The sequence below is a fragment of the Scyliorhinus torazame genome, chromosome 4 (assembly GCF_047496885.1).
Source record: "Scyliorhinus torazame isolate Kashiwa2021f chromosome 4, sScyTor2.1, whole genome shotgun sequence".
NCBI lineage: Eukaryota > Metazoa > Chordata > Chondrichthyes > Carcharhiniformes > Scyliorhinidae > Scyliorhinus > Scyliorhinus torazame.
This window is the reverse complement of record NC_092710.1, coordinates 234035879-234055320: the sequence shown is the minus strand read 5'-3', so window position 1 is coordinate 234055320 and position 19442 is coordinate 234035879. Positions and strand designations below refer to the sequence as shown.

Genomic DNA, 19442 nt, shown 5'->3' with positions numbered 1-19442 from the left:
TAACCTGGGGTTACCCCTATCTCTGTCACTTTTCTTTGTTCTCTGGATCTGTAAAGACTTAATTACCTGCAAATGCTTGCATTCAAAGCACTATCTTGCATCTTTGGCTTTGTCTATATATATATATATATTTTTTTCTGGAACCAACCTCTTCATTCACCTGAGAAAGGAGCAGTGCTCCGAAAGTTAGTGTTTGAAACAAACCTGTTGGACTTTAACCTGGTGTACGACTTCTTACTGTGCTCACCCCAGTCCAACGCCGGCATCTGCACATCATAGTCCCACGGTGGAGAGGAAAATATTCTGAGCTGATGTTATTTGTGCGGACACTGGCCCTTGGCTCCTTATATAATAGCTTTCCCCAGTCCACAAATCTGGCTCCAATTCCAAAGCACTCTAGAACTGCCATCAAGCACCCCCATTCTACCCGGTCAAACTCTTTTTTGGCGACCAATGCCACAACCACCTCTGTTTCCTTCCCCTCCGCCGGTACCGTAACCACGGTCAATTATCTACTGATGTTCGAAAAGAGCTGCCTCCCTCTCAAACCCCATCTGATCTTCATCTATCACCTTCGGGGGGCACTCCTCTAGCCTACCTGCCAGCACCTTCGCCAATATCTTTGTGTCCACGTTTAAAAGTGATACCGGCCTATACGACCCACACTCCGTCGGATCCTTATCTTTCTTGAGTAACAGGGAAATCAATGCCTGCCCCAAAGTTTGTGGTAACACCCCCTTCCCTATCGCCTCCTCAAACATCCCCACCATCAACGGTACCAGCTTATTTTTGAATTTTTAAAGAATATTCCATCGGAAACCCATCCGGCCCTGCCACCTTCCCCGACTGCATGAAAAATGAAATGAAAATCGCTTATTGTCACGAGTAGGCTTCAATTAAGTTACTGTGAAAAGCCCCTAGTCGCCACATTCCGGCGCCTGTTCGGGGAGGCTGGTACGGGAATTGAACCGTGCTGCTGGCCTGCCTTGGTCTGCTTTAAAAGCCAGCGATTTAGCCCAGTGTGCTAAATTGGACAGGTCCTCCCAATCGCATCTTTTATCTCTTGCTCCACTATCGCTTTTTCTAATGTCGCCCTGTCCCCCTCCCCTAACCTCTGATACTCCAGACCATCTAGAATTTCCTGCCTCCCCCAGGTGGCTCTGACCTATACAACGTCTCATAGAATTCCTTAAAGACCTTGTTAATCTGATCTGGAGCTACCACCAACTTCCCTGCCCTATCCCTCACCTGAACAATTTCCCTTGCCGTAGCCTCCCTACGGAGCTGGCCCACCAACATAAGCCCCACCTTCTCTTCATGCTCGTAAACTGCCCCCTTGCTCGCCTCAATTGGCGTACCGCCTTCCTGGTCGATAGTCGGTCAAAGTTGGCCTGGAGTTCCTTCCTCTTTTCCAACTGCGCTGGGTCCCTATCTTCTGCATACCTCCTGTCTACTTCCAGCATCTCATCTATTACCCTCTGACGTTCCAATCTTTCCTTTTTGTCTAGCTTAGCCTTGAACGAGATCACCTCACCCCTGCCTTTAAAGCCTCCCAGACAACCGCCTTCCATACCTCCCCTGTGCAGTTAAAATCTACATATTCCTCGATTACTTTTTCAAATTTGTCACAGAACCCTCGGTCCCCCAACAGTCCCACATCTAACTTCCACCCTGGTCTCTGTACCATCCACTTCTCCAGTACCATATCTATCCAATGCGGAGCATGATCTGATATTGCAATTATTGAGTACTCTGACCTTTTAACCCCAGCCAGCAGCACCTTCCCCACCATGAAAAAGTCAATCCGCGAGTACACCTTATGGACCGCTGAGAAAAACAAGTACTCCCGCTCCCTCGGGTGCCGAAACCTCCCAAGGGTCCACCTCTCCCATTTTCACCATTAGCCCAGCCAGCGCGGCCGTGACCTGTCCAATTTTGGCTCCTGCACCGTTCCAGTTCTCGTTCACTCTCTCTCCCCCTCTCTTTCTCCTCCCCCCCCCCCCCCCCAAACACACACACACACACACACACACACAATCAGTTTGTGTGTGTCCAAGTCGGGGAAGGCCCCACACACCTTCACGAATCTCACATACACTTACCAGCGCCACTAGCCTCCCCACCAGCTCCCCTGTCATAATGACCTGCATTTTTAATGAGCATGCATGACATGCTAAGGCATTTAAAAGGGCTTCCCAACATTATTTGTCGGGAAGTTCAACCGATCTTTAACTTGCCTTTAAAGTTCTGAGAACAGCATTCCTTATTATTATAATAATAATTGCTTATTGTCACAAGTAGGCTTCAATGAAGTTACTGCGAAAAGTCCCTAGTCGCCACATTCCGGCACCTGTTCGGGAGGTCGGTACGGGAATTGAACCTGCGCTGCTGGCATTGTTCTGCTTCACAAGCCAGCTGTTTAGACCACTGCACTAAACCAGCCCCGAAGTGAAAGCCAATCTGAGCCTAGAAGGTTCTACTGCAAACACCGTAGGTCAGGATACATAGATATTTGAGTCTTGGATAAATTGCTGGCTCGAGATTTCCCTTCCTTGCGTTTTCTCTCTGCCTTTGATATTTTGCTTGCTTTCAAAGGAGGCTGCACTTATTTTTTATTTGGGTGTGCCAGATGCACCGATCTTGGGCAGACTTCTCCCAGCACTCAAGTACATCAGTGCATTATCTAGGACTATGGTCATGGGGTTCGATAAGGAGTGTAACAATTATAGAGTGGAAGCTAGAGTGAGAGTATGGCACACATCGCAATTAAAGCAGAAGTAGCATGGAATTGTTTTCTGCCCCTAGATGAGAACAGCTTTTTAAAAAGTGAAGTGGCAAGTCCTTGTGTCCTCTGCCCTGATTGGCCATCAATACTGTCCATTAATTTATGTACCTGATCATCCAAATTAACACAAGTGATTACCAACACATTATATGTCAGTTGATAGATGGATAGATACATTTACTTTTCTTTTTTTTAAAAAAAAAAAATCATTTGTGTTTTCATGAGTTTGCTCCTGTTGCTGCATTTTGAAATGAGATTTAATTTTTGATATGCTTTCCAGAATTAAGCGGTGAATATTCTTTGAGCACAGGAAGTCTAGTGGTAAATTTCTATACTTGTTCATAAGGATTCACTGATTTTGAGTCCATTTGCTCTTCAATTTTCCTATGGTTTCTCCAAAGGCCTTTCGGGTGTTATCTGAGCCTACCAATCAGCAAAAATTTGAGAATCAAGAACTATTTGAATATCATCGTGCCTGGAGATGCACTACAATGCCAGAAGAGGCTATCTGTGGCATTAGCAGAATTTGGGTCTTCAGTTTGATGCGGAGAAAAGAAATTGCCAGCAGAATGGTTGACATTGTCCGGTAAGTAGTCAGTGTGCTTATAGTATTGGGGATTCAAACCAGATTAGGCCATGTAACTGAAATGTTTTATTTTTGTATGTTCAGAAATTATTATAACCCTGCAAATGTCACCAATCTGCTTTAGAATGGCTATGCAAAGAACACTACTGATATCCAAATTTTCAAACGTACCACCAACAAGGAACTTTACCTGCTTATGATTTTCCAATGGGGCTGGTGATTGTGTAGTCCCTCGTTGCCAGCTCATTTTTGAAAAATTAACCTCATACTGTCAAACTATGAACACGATAGACACCTCAAATAAATTGAAGGGAAATTATGTTTTCTTTCTAAATTTAAAGTACGCCAATTCTTTTTCCAATTAAGGGGTAATTTAGCATGGCCAATCCACCTACTCTGCGCATCTTTGGGTTGTGGGGGTGAGACCCATGCAGAAACTGGGAGAATGAGCAAGTTCCACACGGACAGTGGCCTGGAGTTGGGATCGAACCCGGGTCCTCAGTGCCGTGAGGCAGTAGTGCTAACCACTGCGCCGCCTTGTCACCCCCCCCCAAAGGCAAATTATGTTGATTATCTAACTGAGCATCAGTTATTGTGGAATTTGCATTCACATTTGTGTTTTAATTCTGTGAAGTTGGCATCTGTCGAGTGAGTTGATCATCTGAAGACTGTAGAAAATAGGAGGCAATTCAGCCCTTTGAGCCTGCTCCTCCATTCATTATGATCATGTCTGATCATCCAACTCAATAGCCTGATCCCTCCTTATTCCCCCCCCCCCCCCCCCCCCCCCCCCAACGTATCCTTTGATCCCCTTCACTCTAAGTGCTATATCTAACTACTGCTTGAAAACATCAATGTTTTGGCCTCAACTACTATCTGTGGTAGTGAATTCCACAGGCTGACCACTCTCTGGGTGAAGAAATTTTTCCTCATCTCTGTCCTAAATGGTCTACTCCGTATCCTCAGTCTGTGACCCCTGGTTCTGGGCACCCCCACCATCGGGAACATCCTTCTTCCATCTACCTTGTCTAGTCCTGTTAGAATTTTGTAGGTTTCTATGAGATTTCCCCCTCATTCTTCTGAACTCCAACAAATACAATCCTAACCAATTCAATCTCTCCTCATGACAGTCCTGCCGTCTCATCTTTGTCATGAATCCCAAGATCGCTGTACTTGATTCAAAAATACTACAGTCTTTTCTCATTAAGCCACTATGCGAGACTTTATAAACCTCATTGCCCAAAGATATGCTCCCCAGCAAAGCACTGAATGTGCTTAACCGAAGGAACAAGGCACGAATGATGTTGCTGTCTATTTATGATGCCAGATCCTGACTTTTCTAATTGCTGCTGAAAAATGGTAGGTAAAGGCACTAGGCCTTGGCCTTAAGCTCTGTAATTCTGCACTCCCCCAAGCCCTTCTGTGCCCCCTTCCTACTTTAAGTCACTCCTTAAGCCTACCTCTGACTATGTTTTTATTGTAAGAAATCTTACAACACCAGGTTAAAGTCCAACAGGTTTGTTTCGAATCACTAGCTTTCGGAGCACTGCTCCTTCCTCGGGTGAATGAAGAGGTGGCTTCCAGAAAATATATATAGACAAAGTCAAAGATGCAATACGATACTTTGAATGCGAGTCTTTGCAGGTAATTAAGTCTACAGGTCCAGGCAAAGCAATTGGAGAGAGGGATAATCGCAGGTTAAAGAGGTGCGAATTGTCTCAAGCCAGGACAGTTGGTAGGATTTTGTACGCCCAGGCCAGATAGTGGGGGGGTGAATGTAATGCGACATGAATCCAAGGTCCCGGTTGAGGCCATTCTCATATGTGCGGAACGTGGCTATAAGTTTCTGCTTGGCGATTCTGCGTTGTAGCGCATCCTGAAGGCTGCCTTGGAGAATGCCTTGTGTTGTAAGACTTCTTACTGTGCTCACCCCAGTCCAACACCGGCATCTCCAAATTATGCTTTTATTCACCTGTCTTGATGTCAAATTTTCCCTGCTAACAGTCCAGTGAAGTGTTGTGGGAAGTTTTACTATATTAAAGATATCAGATAAATCAACATCGTTGGACCAGCCGGTTACCTCCGCATCAGGTGCGTTGGAACCATTTCAAGGAACAACCTCTCCAGAGCCACTTCAATCCAAAATGGAGCCCATTGGCGACCAGCAACAAACCACCTTACTTAATCCTCTCACTGGGGAACCAGGTGGGAATAATTGGTACATTAAAGTGTACCAGATGTGAATAGATTTTAATTGGTAATTTTTCTTGTTCCCCTGTACAAGTTACAGTATAAAAGTGGTGATGATCAAGACTGCTGCGAACCTTTCCTAATATTAGACATTTGAATTATGAAGAAACAGTCTGCCAGGTGTTGATGCAGCATTTTAAAAATCAGCTGGATTCCCCAGTCTACTTTGTTGATGGGCTGGATTAAATTTTTTGCAGAATCACATTCCCCAAACACATTCTGCCAATTTTAGTTGCAGAAATAAATTGCCAGTAACTCAGCACACATAGATAATGCATTTTCACAGTAATTAATTAATAACTGCTGACAATTGGGTGATCTATATTGTATTACCTTACTGGTTCAGTATTCCAGAAGCCTGGACAAATAATTCAAAGAGTCCAGCTCCAACCATGCCATTTTAAGAATTGGAACTCAGTTTTTAAAAATCATGGGGGGAAAATTACCATGAAGCTGTTCGATTGTTGTAAAGGCCAATAATATTGTTTAGGGAAGAAAACTTCACATCCTTTGCTAATTTAAGCCTTTATGTGACTCCAATCCCACATCTAAGTGGTTGACTTTTAAATGACCTCTAAATTGGCTCGCAAAGCCACTCAGTTATATCAAAACATTACACCGCACCACCTTCTCAGGGTAGCTAGTGATGCCCACGTATAAGATATACAACCACTTCATACCAGTGTTAATGCTGGAGTGTCAATTAGCTCGGTTGGCTGGTTTGTGATGCAGAGTGATGCCAACTGCACGTGTTAAATTCCCATACCGGCTGAGGATATTCATGAAGGCCCTTCAGGTTAAATTGCTACGAGTCAGCTCGCAAAGGGGAGAGAAGCCCAAGGTCCTCTGGGACTGTGGCAACGTTTACATTTACTGGTATTAATGCTCCACTCGAGCTTCTTCCCGTATCTTCTATATCTACCTATTGTCATCGGCCTCTCTTCCCTTTTGATATACTAATCTCGCCTCCCTTTAAATGTTCCTGTGCTATTCATCTTAACTAATGTAACCAGTTAAAATGGCTAACTCCCGACTTAGAATGGCCAACCCCGATTTAAAATGGCGAACGGAAAAGGCTGATGGGAAAATCAGCCAACAGGACTCAAACAAGCAGCTGCAGGTAAAACTGTGTATTCGCCTCTGGGGAGGCCAGACAGAATCGATACCTGCAGCCATCAGCATAACAACACACCAGCCATCTGAATATTAATTAGCAATCCCCGGGAACAATGTGCAACAAATCAGACACAAAGCCAAGCCAGACTTTTCGGCGCCAACAGGAGACTACACAAAGAGAGGTGAACGACCGCCCCAAAACCACCCATCGATCAAGGAATCGCTCCAGCATTGAAGAATATCGAACCAAGTGATTGGGACAAAGTCCAATCACTTGGAACCAGGTACAGGGTCCGCCCCGAAAGGCGGGCCCCTGGGGACTATAAGAATAGAGTCCAAGTTCAAATCGACCCTTCTTCATCCTTCCGCACCCTTCGAGACCCTTCTGCTGACCTTCTGCAACAACCGCTCAAATCGTAAGTCTTACTTCAACGCTCGCTACGAGATAGGCGCTCCTAGCTATCGACCTGTACCAGTTTTGAATCCTGCAGGCTCAGAACCCATACGAAAGGCCATTCGTTTCCCTGACCTGGTGGGCCATTCCCAAAGTTAAGTATTGGCCTGTTAGTTGTAGGAAGTAGCTTAGAAGTAGATTTTATACCTAAGTATTGATTACTGTATATAATAAATGTGCGTTGATTTAACTCTTACTAAGCGGTGTGTTGGATTATTGATCATTACTCGGACTTGAACCACGTGGATGTATCAGAAAGATACCTGGCGACTCGAGAGCAAAGGTGATAGAACAAGAGCAATTAAACTAAGACTAAAGTTAGCAACATTCGGCGACTCCGCCGAGACCCGATCTAGAAGTGGAAAACCACTCCGGGAGAACCCAAGAATTTGAATTAGAAACCCAATTGGAAATAGAAAACCACAAGTGTTCAAGCAGTTCTGATCAGTAGTCATAATTCGGAAGTGTGTGTATGCCTGCGTAACTAACAGGGCTATAAGGTAAAACTGATAGATTTTTGTTGCGTCAAAACTGTCGGAAGTTTGTATTTTTGGAAAGTAGTGAAAGCCGTACCCGTACTTACAACACCGCCTTAGCCCCCTGTTCCAAATTTAGAAGAAGCAGTCGGATAGGAAAGCAGGCAATGCAGCGCCTCATGAACCCTGAGGAATCTGCGGTCGCAGCGACCAGCAGCAGTAGAGTGGGACAGTGTCCCATTTGGGAGGAGGAAATCAGGAAATATCTCAAAGGGAAAGGATGGCCCTTTGGAATGATTTCTGTGATAATGAGGAATCAGGTCCCAGGAGTATAGGACATACTTGGTGGGAGAACCTGAGCGAGATCCACAAAAAGAGCTTGGGAAAAGCTCGCAAGCCGATGGCAATCGTGTCCTGTTTGGCACAATTGCGAGGCACAGAGGAGGTCATTAAGATGCTCCGGAAAGAAGTTGAGGGCATACATCGGATGAGTAAGGTCGATGTAAGCGAAGTAGAAAGAATATGGAATTGAGGAGGAAATTGGCAGCAAAAGATGGAGAGGTGGATGACGCCAAATGGGCTCACCAGTCTTGTCTGGCGCATTTAAGCAGTTTCCAGTCGCAATATGAAAAGGCCTATCAGGACACGCAATGTGCAGTCCTGGTAAGAGAAGAAACAGAAAAACAGGTAGAGGCATTACAGAAACAGTGTAGTGATCTCAAGGCAGCATTAAGAGCACTCCATGCTGCCACCACAGAACAAAGACAACGCACCTTAGATCACGCAAAGTGCCGGAAGCAGATTGCAGAGCTGCAATCGCTGCTTTCTGTTCAAAAAGGTTTTCAGGAAACCTTTGGGGAAAAGTTAGATCAGGAAGACGGCTCTGATTGGGAAGAGTTAAACGAAACCGCGCAGAGATATGTTCAGGGAACATGTGCGCAGGGAAAGCCCCAAAAGAGAAAAGCACCCCAACCCCCCACACAGCAGATAGTTCAAGCTCAATTGAACCCTGTAACCACCCACCGCACAGCCACATCGGACGATGCGGAATATCTATATTCCACCCCCTTAACAGTGACCCAATTACGGGGCGCGTGCGAGAAGATCACACCGTTCCTCCCCGCCTCAGACCCCCACCATTTCTTTGCCACAGTTAGACATCAGGCGAACATGTACGGCCTGGACGAGAGAGAGCATGTAAAGCTCATGGTTTTAAGTTTAGATCCGTCGGTAGCAGCAGCCCTTCCCGACCCACAGAATGTAGGAGGTGGCACCCTTGCAGAAATGCATACCGCGATCCTGGATGCGATCGGGTATAACCGGGCCTGAATAAATGTGGCAGAAGAAATCTGAGCACACCACAGCGTTCGCTGGACGCCTGTGGATTCACTTCGCAGCAGTCTTTGGAGACGTAGACCGTGCCCATTTGTCCCCAGACAATATGGCCAAATGGACCCGCATCCTTATCTCCCATGCCACAGATACAGGACAGAAAGCCTGTACGAGTTATGATCCCTCCGAGGAGGCCCATAACGAGAAGTGGATAGTGAAAAGATTGTCCCGCGTTTGGGAGCAATCGGTTCAGAGCAAACCCACTGTTAAAAATAGCGAGGAAAAGTAGGCCGCCGCAGATATGCAGGCAGTGAAAACAACACACAAGAACCCCGCATGGGTAAATGAGGGAAAGAACAGCCCCCCACCCAAGTCACAGGAGTGTTACAACTGCGGACAGTTGGGACATTTTGCAAAAGAGGGCAATGCCCCTAAAAAGCCACAGAGAGCCCAGCAGACGGGCACTCTGATTAAGAAAAAGACAGAGCCCGTTCATAGCGTTAGCGCCCGCTCGGATCAGACGGCCTTGACCGGAACGGACTGACGGTGTACGGGCTCCCCCAGTTGGGTCTGCGACACCCTTTGGGATAGGTCAGGACGACCAGTAGTTGCAGCGAAAATTCAGGGACAGCCCATCGAATTTCTCTGGGACACAGGAGGGTTCCGCACCACCATAAATTCCTCCACTCTATTTCAAATGGACACGTGGCCCACTACAGCCAATATCACCCTCAGCGGCTTTACAGGCCACTCACAGCAGGGACACATCACAGCCCCTGTACCCATTCAAATCTGAACCATCACCACCAAACACCCCGTGGTTTTAGTTGACTTGCTCCACACAGCAGAACACATTCTGGGAATTGATTTCATCAATTCCCACAACTTATCATTCGATCCAGTCAACCAGTGTGTCTGGAAGATGGCGAAATCCGCAAGAGCCCCCGCAATGCTCAACATAGGTGAATATATGAATAAAATTAGTGCCGTAGGTGAATTTTGGTTCAACCCGACCACGCTTAGTACGGACAAGCAGGTTAGGGCAGTTCTGCAAAAGAACAGGGCAGCATTCGCGACCCACAAGCACGACTGTGGACGGATGACTGGCTCCGTACAAATAACAGGACCTGACCCTAGACCCCAGAAACAGTACGGATTTCCCCTAGAGGCAGAGGGAGAAATCTTAAAAGTAATAGAGAGCTTATTAGAGCAGGGCATACTTAGATCAGTAGCTTCCACAAATAATGCCCCGATTTGGCCAGTGAGAAAGCCCAATGGATCATGGCGACTGACCATTGATTATCGGGAATTCAACAAAGTCACCCCCACCGTAGCAACAAGTCCCAAGACCATGCTCAAGCAGGGACTCAATTCCCGCTACTTCACGGTTTTGGACATCAGTAATGGATTCTGGTCCATTCCATTGGCAAAGGTGTGCCAGTACAAATTTGCCTTCACCTTTAAAGCACAGCCGTACACGTGGACATGCCTGCCACAAGGATTCCACAACTCCCCCTCCATTTTCCACTGACAGCTGGCAAATGGTTTAGCAAAATTCTCTCGCCCCGAATGTCTGGTACAGTATGTAGACGACCTACTACTGCAGACAGACACCAAGGAAGAGCACATTGAGCTTCTGTCCGAACTCCTGGAACTATTACATTCAATTGGTTGTAAAGTCAACCCCAAAAAGGCCCAAATTTTGGAAGAAAAAGTGATATATTTGGGAACAATTATCACGCACGGTAAACGTGAGATAGAGTACAAAAGAATTGACATGATTGCTAAATTGCCCCTTCCCCAGAACGTTTCAGCCCTCCGGTCGTTTTTAGGACTGGTTGGCTACTGCCGAAACCACATTGACGGTTTCGCCAGCAAGGCAGCGCCCCTCTCCGACCTCCTAAAGAAGGGAGCCCCCTGCGAATGGCTTCCGCATCGTACGGATGCTGTGGACTCTTTAAAACAGGCACTCATGGCCGCCCCCGCACAAGTTCCAGACCTGCTTTCCCCTTACGCCACAGAGGTAGCGACCACAGACCTCACCCTTTCAGCCGTGCTCCTCCAGGAACAGCACGACCAGTTAAGGCTCGTAGCTTACGCCTCCCGACTTTTAGATGCTGTGGAGCAGGGATTTTCAGCCTTTGAGAGGCACCTGCTCGCAGTTTTCTGGGCAGTCCAGCACTTTTCATATATTACCGGACTGAACCCCATCACAATTCTGACCGAACACACCCCCACCCAACTTTTACTGGACGGACGACTCTAGGACGGTACAGTAAGCCAAATGAGAGCAGCCAGATGGACCCTTCTCTTGCAGGGACGGGACATCACTGTGAAAAGGACAAAGACACACACCTACTTAGCCGACAATTTACAGTACCCCGGAACCCCCCATGAATGTGAGATTATCGCTCCACACCACAACACAGGCCCCTTTATTGCTAAAACACCCCCCAGAAAGATAGGTAATTCAACTCAGAGCCCCCCGCACACGGACACGTGTGAGCCCATAAAGATTTATGTGGATGGATCTTCCACAGTCTTGGATGGGAAGCGCATAACAGGTTGCAGTATATATGTCGAGGGCGTGCAGGGACGCGCCCTCGAGGAAATATCGTTGAAACTACCCAGACACTTAGGCGCGCAGGCAGCAGAGCTTGCGGCCATTGCATATATAGCTGAGCACCCAGATTCCTTCCTCAGCCCAGCAGACATATACTTGGACAGCCTCTATGTCTGTAACAGCCTTACGGAATTTCTGCCCCTGTGGGAAGCAAGCGGATTTGTTTCCGCAGACGGAAAACCCCTCCCCTCAGCCCCATTGCTCCGTCATATTTTAGAAAAAGCCCAGAACAGGACTTATGGGATCATCAAAGTCCGCAGCCACCATCGCTCCTCCCCCCCACTGGAAATGTAAAAGCCGACGCACTGGCTAAAACTGGTTCCAGACATGGGTATTTTTGGACACCCCCCGAAAGCGCGCCAGTGAGTGCAGTTCAGGTCTCACAGACAAAGATCGAGGATCTAGTGGAGGCCCAGAAGCAGGACACCAATCTCAAGGAGATTGTAAAGGGAAACAATCCAGCTCCCTATGAGAGATTTAGGAATACACTGACCACACATGACGGTGTGGTGTTAAAGGACACCCTTTATGTGGTTCCTGAACAGGACAGGAACCAATTGATTTGCTTGTTCCATGACAGTCATGGACATCAGGGAATCGACCCCACTACAGCCCATCTCAAGCAGCTTTGTTGGTGGCCGAAGTTAAAGGAAGATGTAAACCATTACATGGAAAATTGTCTTATCTGTGCGCAGAATAACCCGGACAGATATGCCAAAAAGGCCCAACTCGGCCACACCGACCCGTTAATGGCCCCTGGACTAACCTCCAGATCGACTTTATAGGTCCATTGCCCCCTTGCAGAAATGGCTATAAATATGTACTTGTGGTCATAGACACATTTACAAAATGGGTGGAAGCATTCCCAGCCCGCACAAACACTGCAAAAACCACAGCCAAGATTCTGACCCACCACACCTTTACAAGATGGGGACTCCCCCGCAGCATTGAATCCGACCAAGGTTCCCATTTTACGGGACGTGTCATGCAGAACGTCCTCACGATATTTGGCATCACCCAAAAATTCCACATAGCATACCACCCACAGTCGAGTGGTATCGTGGAGCGCATGAATCCGACCCTAAAAACCACCCTTAGAAAAATGTTCCAGCAGAACAACACCACTTGGGACTCGGTCCTCCCTTTTGCACTGATGTTTTTGCGTAACACTATTTCTACCTCCACAGGTTACACCCCACACACCCTCCTGACCGGACGCCCCATGCAAGGCACAGAATATTTGTTCAGTTTGGACCTGACCAGCCCCGAAGTGACGGCCCTCACACACGAGAAAGCCGTGGAACAATTAGTTGCAAATGTTAAAACGGCTCAGCTAGCAGCCGCAGTAAAATTGGGCACAAGAAAGAAACAGAGCAAGGCTTATTTTGATAAGACAATGCATGCGACTGAGTATAGTATCGGACAGAAAGTGATGCTTTCTGTATATAACCCCAGCACATTCCTGTCACCAAAATACTCGGGTCCGTATTCCATTGCGGATAAAGTAAGCCCTTCCGTTTATAAAATAAAGTACCCCAATGGTAAGACTGCGTGGTTTCATATAAACCAGCTGAAGGCTTATGGAACACAGTCGAACCACGCACACCACGTCATGCTTGACGCAGCACACCACGCCCCGCCCACAGCCAACGTAACCCTACCAACCCCCACCACGTCCAGCCCAGCCACGGACTCTATCCCGACTCTACTCCCGAAATAGACACTCCGCCCCGGAACGCCCACAGACTGCAGCAGCAGAGACAGCGACTGTGACTCGGACGATAGCCACAGCACACCTCCCTACTATCCCCATGCACCAGTCCCCACACCCAGCGACTCCGACTTCGATCCAAGTGATCCCTTCCTGATCACTTTCCTGAGCAAACCCCACCACCGAACCACACTGGCGACCCCGATTTTGTCCCCACACAACTAGACACCAATTATTGGCACCGTGACAACTCGTACAGATTCGTCCGCAACGACGAAAGCAACCCCACCTCACACCATGCAGCCCTTTCAGCCCTAATCCACTCCAGAGTTTGGGACCCGGGAGAAGAGGACGACCTTGGGTCTGACTCCCAAACCACCAACCCCTTTGCGACCCTGTTCGCAGCCGAGAACTGAGGTGTCCAGATGATGGTTCAAAGGAACCGCTTGGGAGAAGTGTTGTCCTTTCTGATGGAACCTGCAGAATGTTTTATGTTGTTTGTACGTTTGTTAAATGTTGTATGTCCGACAGGAGAATTTTTCTCACTGCCGCACGCCTATTCGGCCGAAACCTCTGAGGACTTGCCTTCAGAGGCTAACCATTGCCAGGCGACAATTCACCTGAAACCTCTGAGATCTTGCCCACAGAGACCCACCGTTGCCAGACACTAGTTCAGAGGAACTAGCTTGTCGGCAGACACTTGTTCGGGTACCAGACGCCCGATTGTAACTGCCCTTCTGGTTCGAAGGATAGAACCACTACGGCAGCCCCACCACGATGACTACATTTTTGCCCGTTCTTGTCGGTTGCTCAGGCAGTGGAGAAACGGCTTGAGACCCGCCCTGCCTGGGAACCCCCCTGCTGGTCAACTACGCTTGGATAGGAGAGATACTGCATTGGTAGCTGTCCTACCCGGGGACTCCATCCAAATCTTACCCGTCGCGGCCCATACGCACCTCATTTTGGCATTTTTCAGTTCAAAAAGTTTTGTTTGTTTAGGTAACCTTTAGTTTGCCGGCCATCTGCTATTTACATCCTGGAACATTGGGATGCTAAATCAGCACTGGTTCATTATTGGGAAGTGTGCTGTGTCCTAAAATTTGTTTTTTGAAGAAAAAAAAAGGGGGGGAGTCACACATGGTGACCAATTATAAAGGGAATAATTGGCACAAAAGGACAGACACACTAGCGTACCAGCTATTAAACAAAGATAGTTACAGACACTATGCTTGTTTCTACAGAAGCTCCAGGACCGGAGAAAACAAAGAAAGAAAAGGAAAGAGAACAGCCATGAGCACTTCCTTCATATGGATCAACATAATGTTATTGGACATTTGGTTGCGCGTGACCGCGAACCCCATGTCTTCAAGATCCCCAGCCGTTAATGTTTCACTATCCCGCAGTACCCAGAGCCCAGTCACCAGCGACACTACATCATCTTGGTGTGCCAGGTTCATAACCTGGTACTCCCTGTCCTATGTGATCGAAACACTACTCGCGTTGGCGATACTCTGCTGCATCGTGCAGACTGCGTCTACGGAAATGGAGAAGGAGAGCCTACCGCGCTCGAACCCCAGTATATAGGATCAGATTCCCTATGTTCGGTTACGACCAGACCCCCGACCCCCGCCATCTATAATAAAGTACATTCACTTGCGTTAATTGTTATTGTAAATAAAGAACTGTAAAGGACTTTTTCATGAGCAACTCGTATGATCCTGAGCTTGACTGCCAAGCCAGGAAAGACTGTATGAAATGCTATGATTTTGTTGTATGACTGAGGAAGGTAGGATAATGGAATGTTTAAGCGAGTGTAGTATATTAAGAATAAGTTAGAGGTTCCCAGTTCATTGTTTTGTAATGCATGTCCCTATTTGACATAGCGCCGTTAGAATTGTTTGTTAAAATTGTTTGTGCATAGCTATGGTCAGTGCAGAGGCCATGAAGTGCCCCCCCCCCCCACCCCCCCAGGTCAGGGAATGGAAAGCAACATAATGATGTGATCCTTCACGCTTCGCGTTAGGATCACAAGGAGGGAATGTAGCCAGTTAAAATGGCTAACTCCCGACTTAGAATGGCCAACCCCGATTTTAAAATGGCGAACGGAAAAGGCTGATGGGAAAATCAGCCAACAGGACTCAAACAAGCAGCTGCAGGTAGAACTGTGTATTCGCCTCTGGGGAGGCCAGACAGAATCGATACCTTCAGCCATCAGCATAACAACACACCAGCCATCTGAATATTAATTAGCAATCCCCGGGAACAATGTGCAACAAATTAGACACACAAAGCCAAGCCAGACTTTTCGGCGCCAACAGGAGCCTACACAAAGAGAGGCGAACGACCACCCCAAAACCGCCCATCGATCAAGGAATCGCTCCAGCATTGAAGAATATCGAACCAAGTGATTGGGATGAAGTCCAATCGATTGGGACGAAGTCCAATCACTTGGAACCAGGTACAGGGTCCGCCCCGAAAGGCGGGAAGCTCCTGGGGACTATACGAATAGAGTCCAAGTTCAAATCGACCCTTCTTCATCCTTCCGCACCCTTCGAGACCCTTCTGCTGACCTTCTGCAACAACTGCTCAAATTGTAAGTCTTACTTCAACGCTCGCTACGAGATAGGCGCTCCTAGCTATCGACCTGTACCAGTCAGAAAGATACCTGGCAACTCAAGAGCAAAGGTGATAGAACATGAGCTATTAAACTAAGGCTAAAGTTAGCAACACTAATCCCTGCGGAAGAGAGTTCCACTTGGTAAAGATGTTTCTTATGTAACCATCTTATAGCAATAGGCTCTAGTTTTACTCTTCACTACGAGTGAAAATATTCTTCTCTATTTGATCAAAACCATCCATAATTTTGACTTCTGTTAAATCGATTTTCAGCCTTGTTTCAAAAGAAGAGAAACCCAGTTTCAAAAGAAGAGAAATCCTTTGCTGAGAACCAACCAGAGAATTAATTTTCTTTTTTCCTTAAAGCAGTATTTTTCAAACGTTTTTTCCGGCGACCCATTTTATAGAATGACTGACTCTCGCGACCCACGTCACATTCACAATAGATTCTCCATAGTTAGTTTTTTTTAAAAGTCTCACATTGTTGGCACTCCTGTGTTATTAAATGTAAAAGTTGTAAATTGCGCTGCTGTTTCACTTTAAGAACAGTTCTATCCTTACACCTTAAAGGATGTAACTCAGGATTATTTGATTATTTTATATCATCGTATCCATTGTTCGCATTTGGAGAATTGTGTGCAAGCGCTGGAAAGGTGAACAGGCTCAGTATTACACAGTTCTAACGACGTCCTGTTTACTCGTTCAAAACGTAACAAGACGTCGGATAGGAAATTGGACAACTTCCACTTCAGGAACAGGAGCCCTAAACTGCTAAACTAAAAGCACAGTCAGACAGATAATAGAATTTACAATGCAGAGAGAGGCCATTCAGCCCATCGAGTCTGCACCGGTCCTTGGGAAGAGCACCTGACTTAAGAGCACGCCTGCATCATATCCCTGTAACCCACTCACCCCACCAACCTTTTTGGACACTAAGGGCAATTTAGTATGGCCAATCCACCTAACCTGTACATCTTTGGACTATGGGAGGAAACCGGAGCACCCGGAAGAAACCCACGCAGACACGGGAAGGACGTGCAGACTCCGCACAGACGGTGACCCAGCCGGGAATCAAGCCTGGGGCCCTGGAGCTGTGAAGCAACTGTGCTGGCATGCTGCCCCTAACAGTGACAGAATGTCACTGGACGCCTGTCAGTACCGTTTCCCACGTAAATATGTAACAGACTGAAAACATGCGGGCGGAAAAACCAATGCTGGGCACAACTCAGCTGACCAAATGTGCAGACACATTCCATTCCATATGCCTGCAACATTTTACCAGCTCCTGTATACATGTGTAGTTTAGTCGGCAAGTTCTCCCCATGTCTGTGTGGGTTTCCTCCCATAAGTCCCGAAAGGCGTGCTGTTAGGTGAATTGAACATTCTGAATTCTCCCTCCGTGTACCCGAACATAAAACATACAGTGCAGAAGGAGGCCATTCGGCCCATCGAGCCTGCACCGACGCACTTAAGCCCTCACTTCCACCCTATCCCCGTAACCCAATAACCTCTCCTAACCTTTGGACACTAAGGGCAATTTAGCATAGCCAATCCACCGAACCATGGAACAGGTGCCGGAATGAGGCGACTAGGGCTTTTCTCAGTAACTTCATTACAGTGTTAATGTAAGCCTACTTGTAACACTAATGAAGAGCATTATTATTATTATTATTATTAATGCCACCCTTGGCAGACAATTGGAAGTCCTGATAAAGCTAGAAGCAAAAGTCCTTGCAGTACTGGAACCAATTCAGCTGATGGAGTCTATGTAGTCATGTAGGCACACAGCAGGGATGGATGCTTGGGATGAGTACCTGGGGAATGGGGGGGGATGGATGGTGGTGGGGGTGTGGATGATGAAAAAAAAAGTTTTCTTAAAGCACTAGAGACTATTCCGAAGTGGAAGGAGTGGACATCGGATCTTGTAGGGGTGGAGGAGGCTGTACGTCCGGGTTAACTGAGAGAATGATGAAGGACGCACAGGGTTTGTTAGTGACACACTGAACTCCAGAAAATATACAGATCCCAATGCTGAACACAGTGGCAGGAAATGCCACCCAAAGAGAATTTTACAGTTCACTAGCTGCAAACTGCCCCAACTATACTGTGGCTAGAGGGGCAAGAAAGTCCATGGCATCGGCTTCTACATCAGCCTCGTGGTCATACATTGTACTGTAGTGCAAATTTACCTAGAGAGAAAACGGGGAAAATAGGCAGGTGATCTTTGGGGATCATTTTTGGTGACCCTAGTTGCGACCTATTCTACACCATTCCACGACCCATCTGCGTGTCACGACCCCCACTTTGAAAATTACTATCTTAAAGCAACATTGCGGGTAATGATTTTTTTTATATTCGCTTAATCCTGTTTATAAAATGTACTTTGATTTTGCATACTTAAATTCAACATACTTCCATTTCTTTCAGAAACACATTCATGTATGGAACCTGTCTGAGCAAGAATGAAATTGCCTTCTCTGATCCAACACCATCTGGCAAGCTTTTTGCAACCAAATACTGCCAAACCCCAAATTTCCTTGTGTATAATTTCATTGGTTAACTGCAAAACTGAAATTTGACTTTCAGTAACCATTTACCATCTGATTAATTTAGCCTCTGCATTTTATATTGTAGGTAACGTTATAATATAGTCTAAATCGCTGATTATTTAATTCTAGGAACATATATTGGTCTTTTGAAATACTTTGCACTGTTTGCTGTGTTCTCTTAGATTATATTGATTATGTTTTTGAGTTTTTGCAATGTTAAGGGTTACTAAATGTTAATTATGTCATGTTAAAGTGGATTTGTGGAAACTTTCTAAGATGTTAAATGGAAAGGATTGATCGGGAAATGTACATACAGGCCTTGTTTGTTTTTGTTATTCACCTTTCTTTCCATTAAAGTAACTGCTTATAGTACAGACTGCTCGAATGCAAGTTTCACAATATAAAACTTAGTTTTGAAAAGACTGAAACATTTGTTGCAGTTGATAAATTTCTGAAGATTGACCATATCTCATTGTGCATATTTTAGGAGCTTTTGGCCCTTCAGAACATGTAATTCTTCAACACAATTCTCACAGTAACATTTGTATTAGTAAAAATTACTTGTTAGGTTTTCTACTTGTTTGATCCAAAAATTAACATTTTTGTCTTACCACAATAAAGTCTTTAATGAAGTATTCACTGTCATTTTTATTTCACTATTACTATTTCGTTGTTTTGTGTTACAAGATGTGCGACTTTATTTTTGAAAAGAGAATTTTTCAAATGACTAGAGATTACGCAATTTGAAATGAGACAGAACCAACTACTTAAAATTGCACGGCCAGAGACCCGTTGAATTGTCACTATCTAAGGAAAATGCAAAGTTCTGGATTTTGAAAATATGGCTGCCATATACCCACTCATAGCCCCCTGGCACAACACAATGGGAAAAGTATAACAGGCCAGGCTGCAGCCACCGCAGAGAGGTTGCAAGAAAGATTCAG

The 19442-nt window shown here is 46.2% G+C and overlaps 1 protein-coding gene across 3 annotated transcripts in view; it reads left to right on the top strand.

Moving 5' to 3' along the window:
• The window catches only part of esco2 (establishment of sister chromatid cohesion N-acetyltransferase 2), a 111835-nt gene extending 92702 nt beyond the window's left edge, over positions 1–19133 (top strand). For all 3 annotated transcript variants that reach the window (XM_072499474.1, XM_072499471.1, XM_072499472.1), the window contains exons 10-11: positions 3187–3371; positions 18377–19133. In XM_072499474.1, the coding sequence (XP_072355575.1) occupies positions 3187–3371; positions 18377–18509 (318 nt within the window). In that variant the 3' untranslated portion in view covers positions 18510–19133. The remainder of the gene's footprint in view (positions 1–3186; positions 3372–18376) is intronic.
• Positions 19134–19442: the final 309 nt, after the last annotated feature.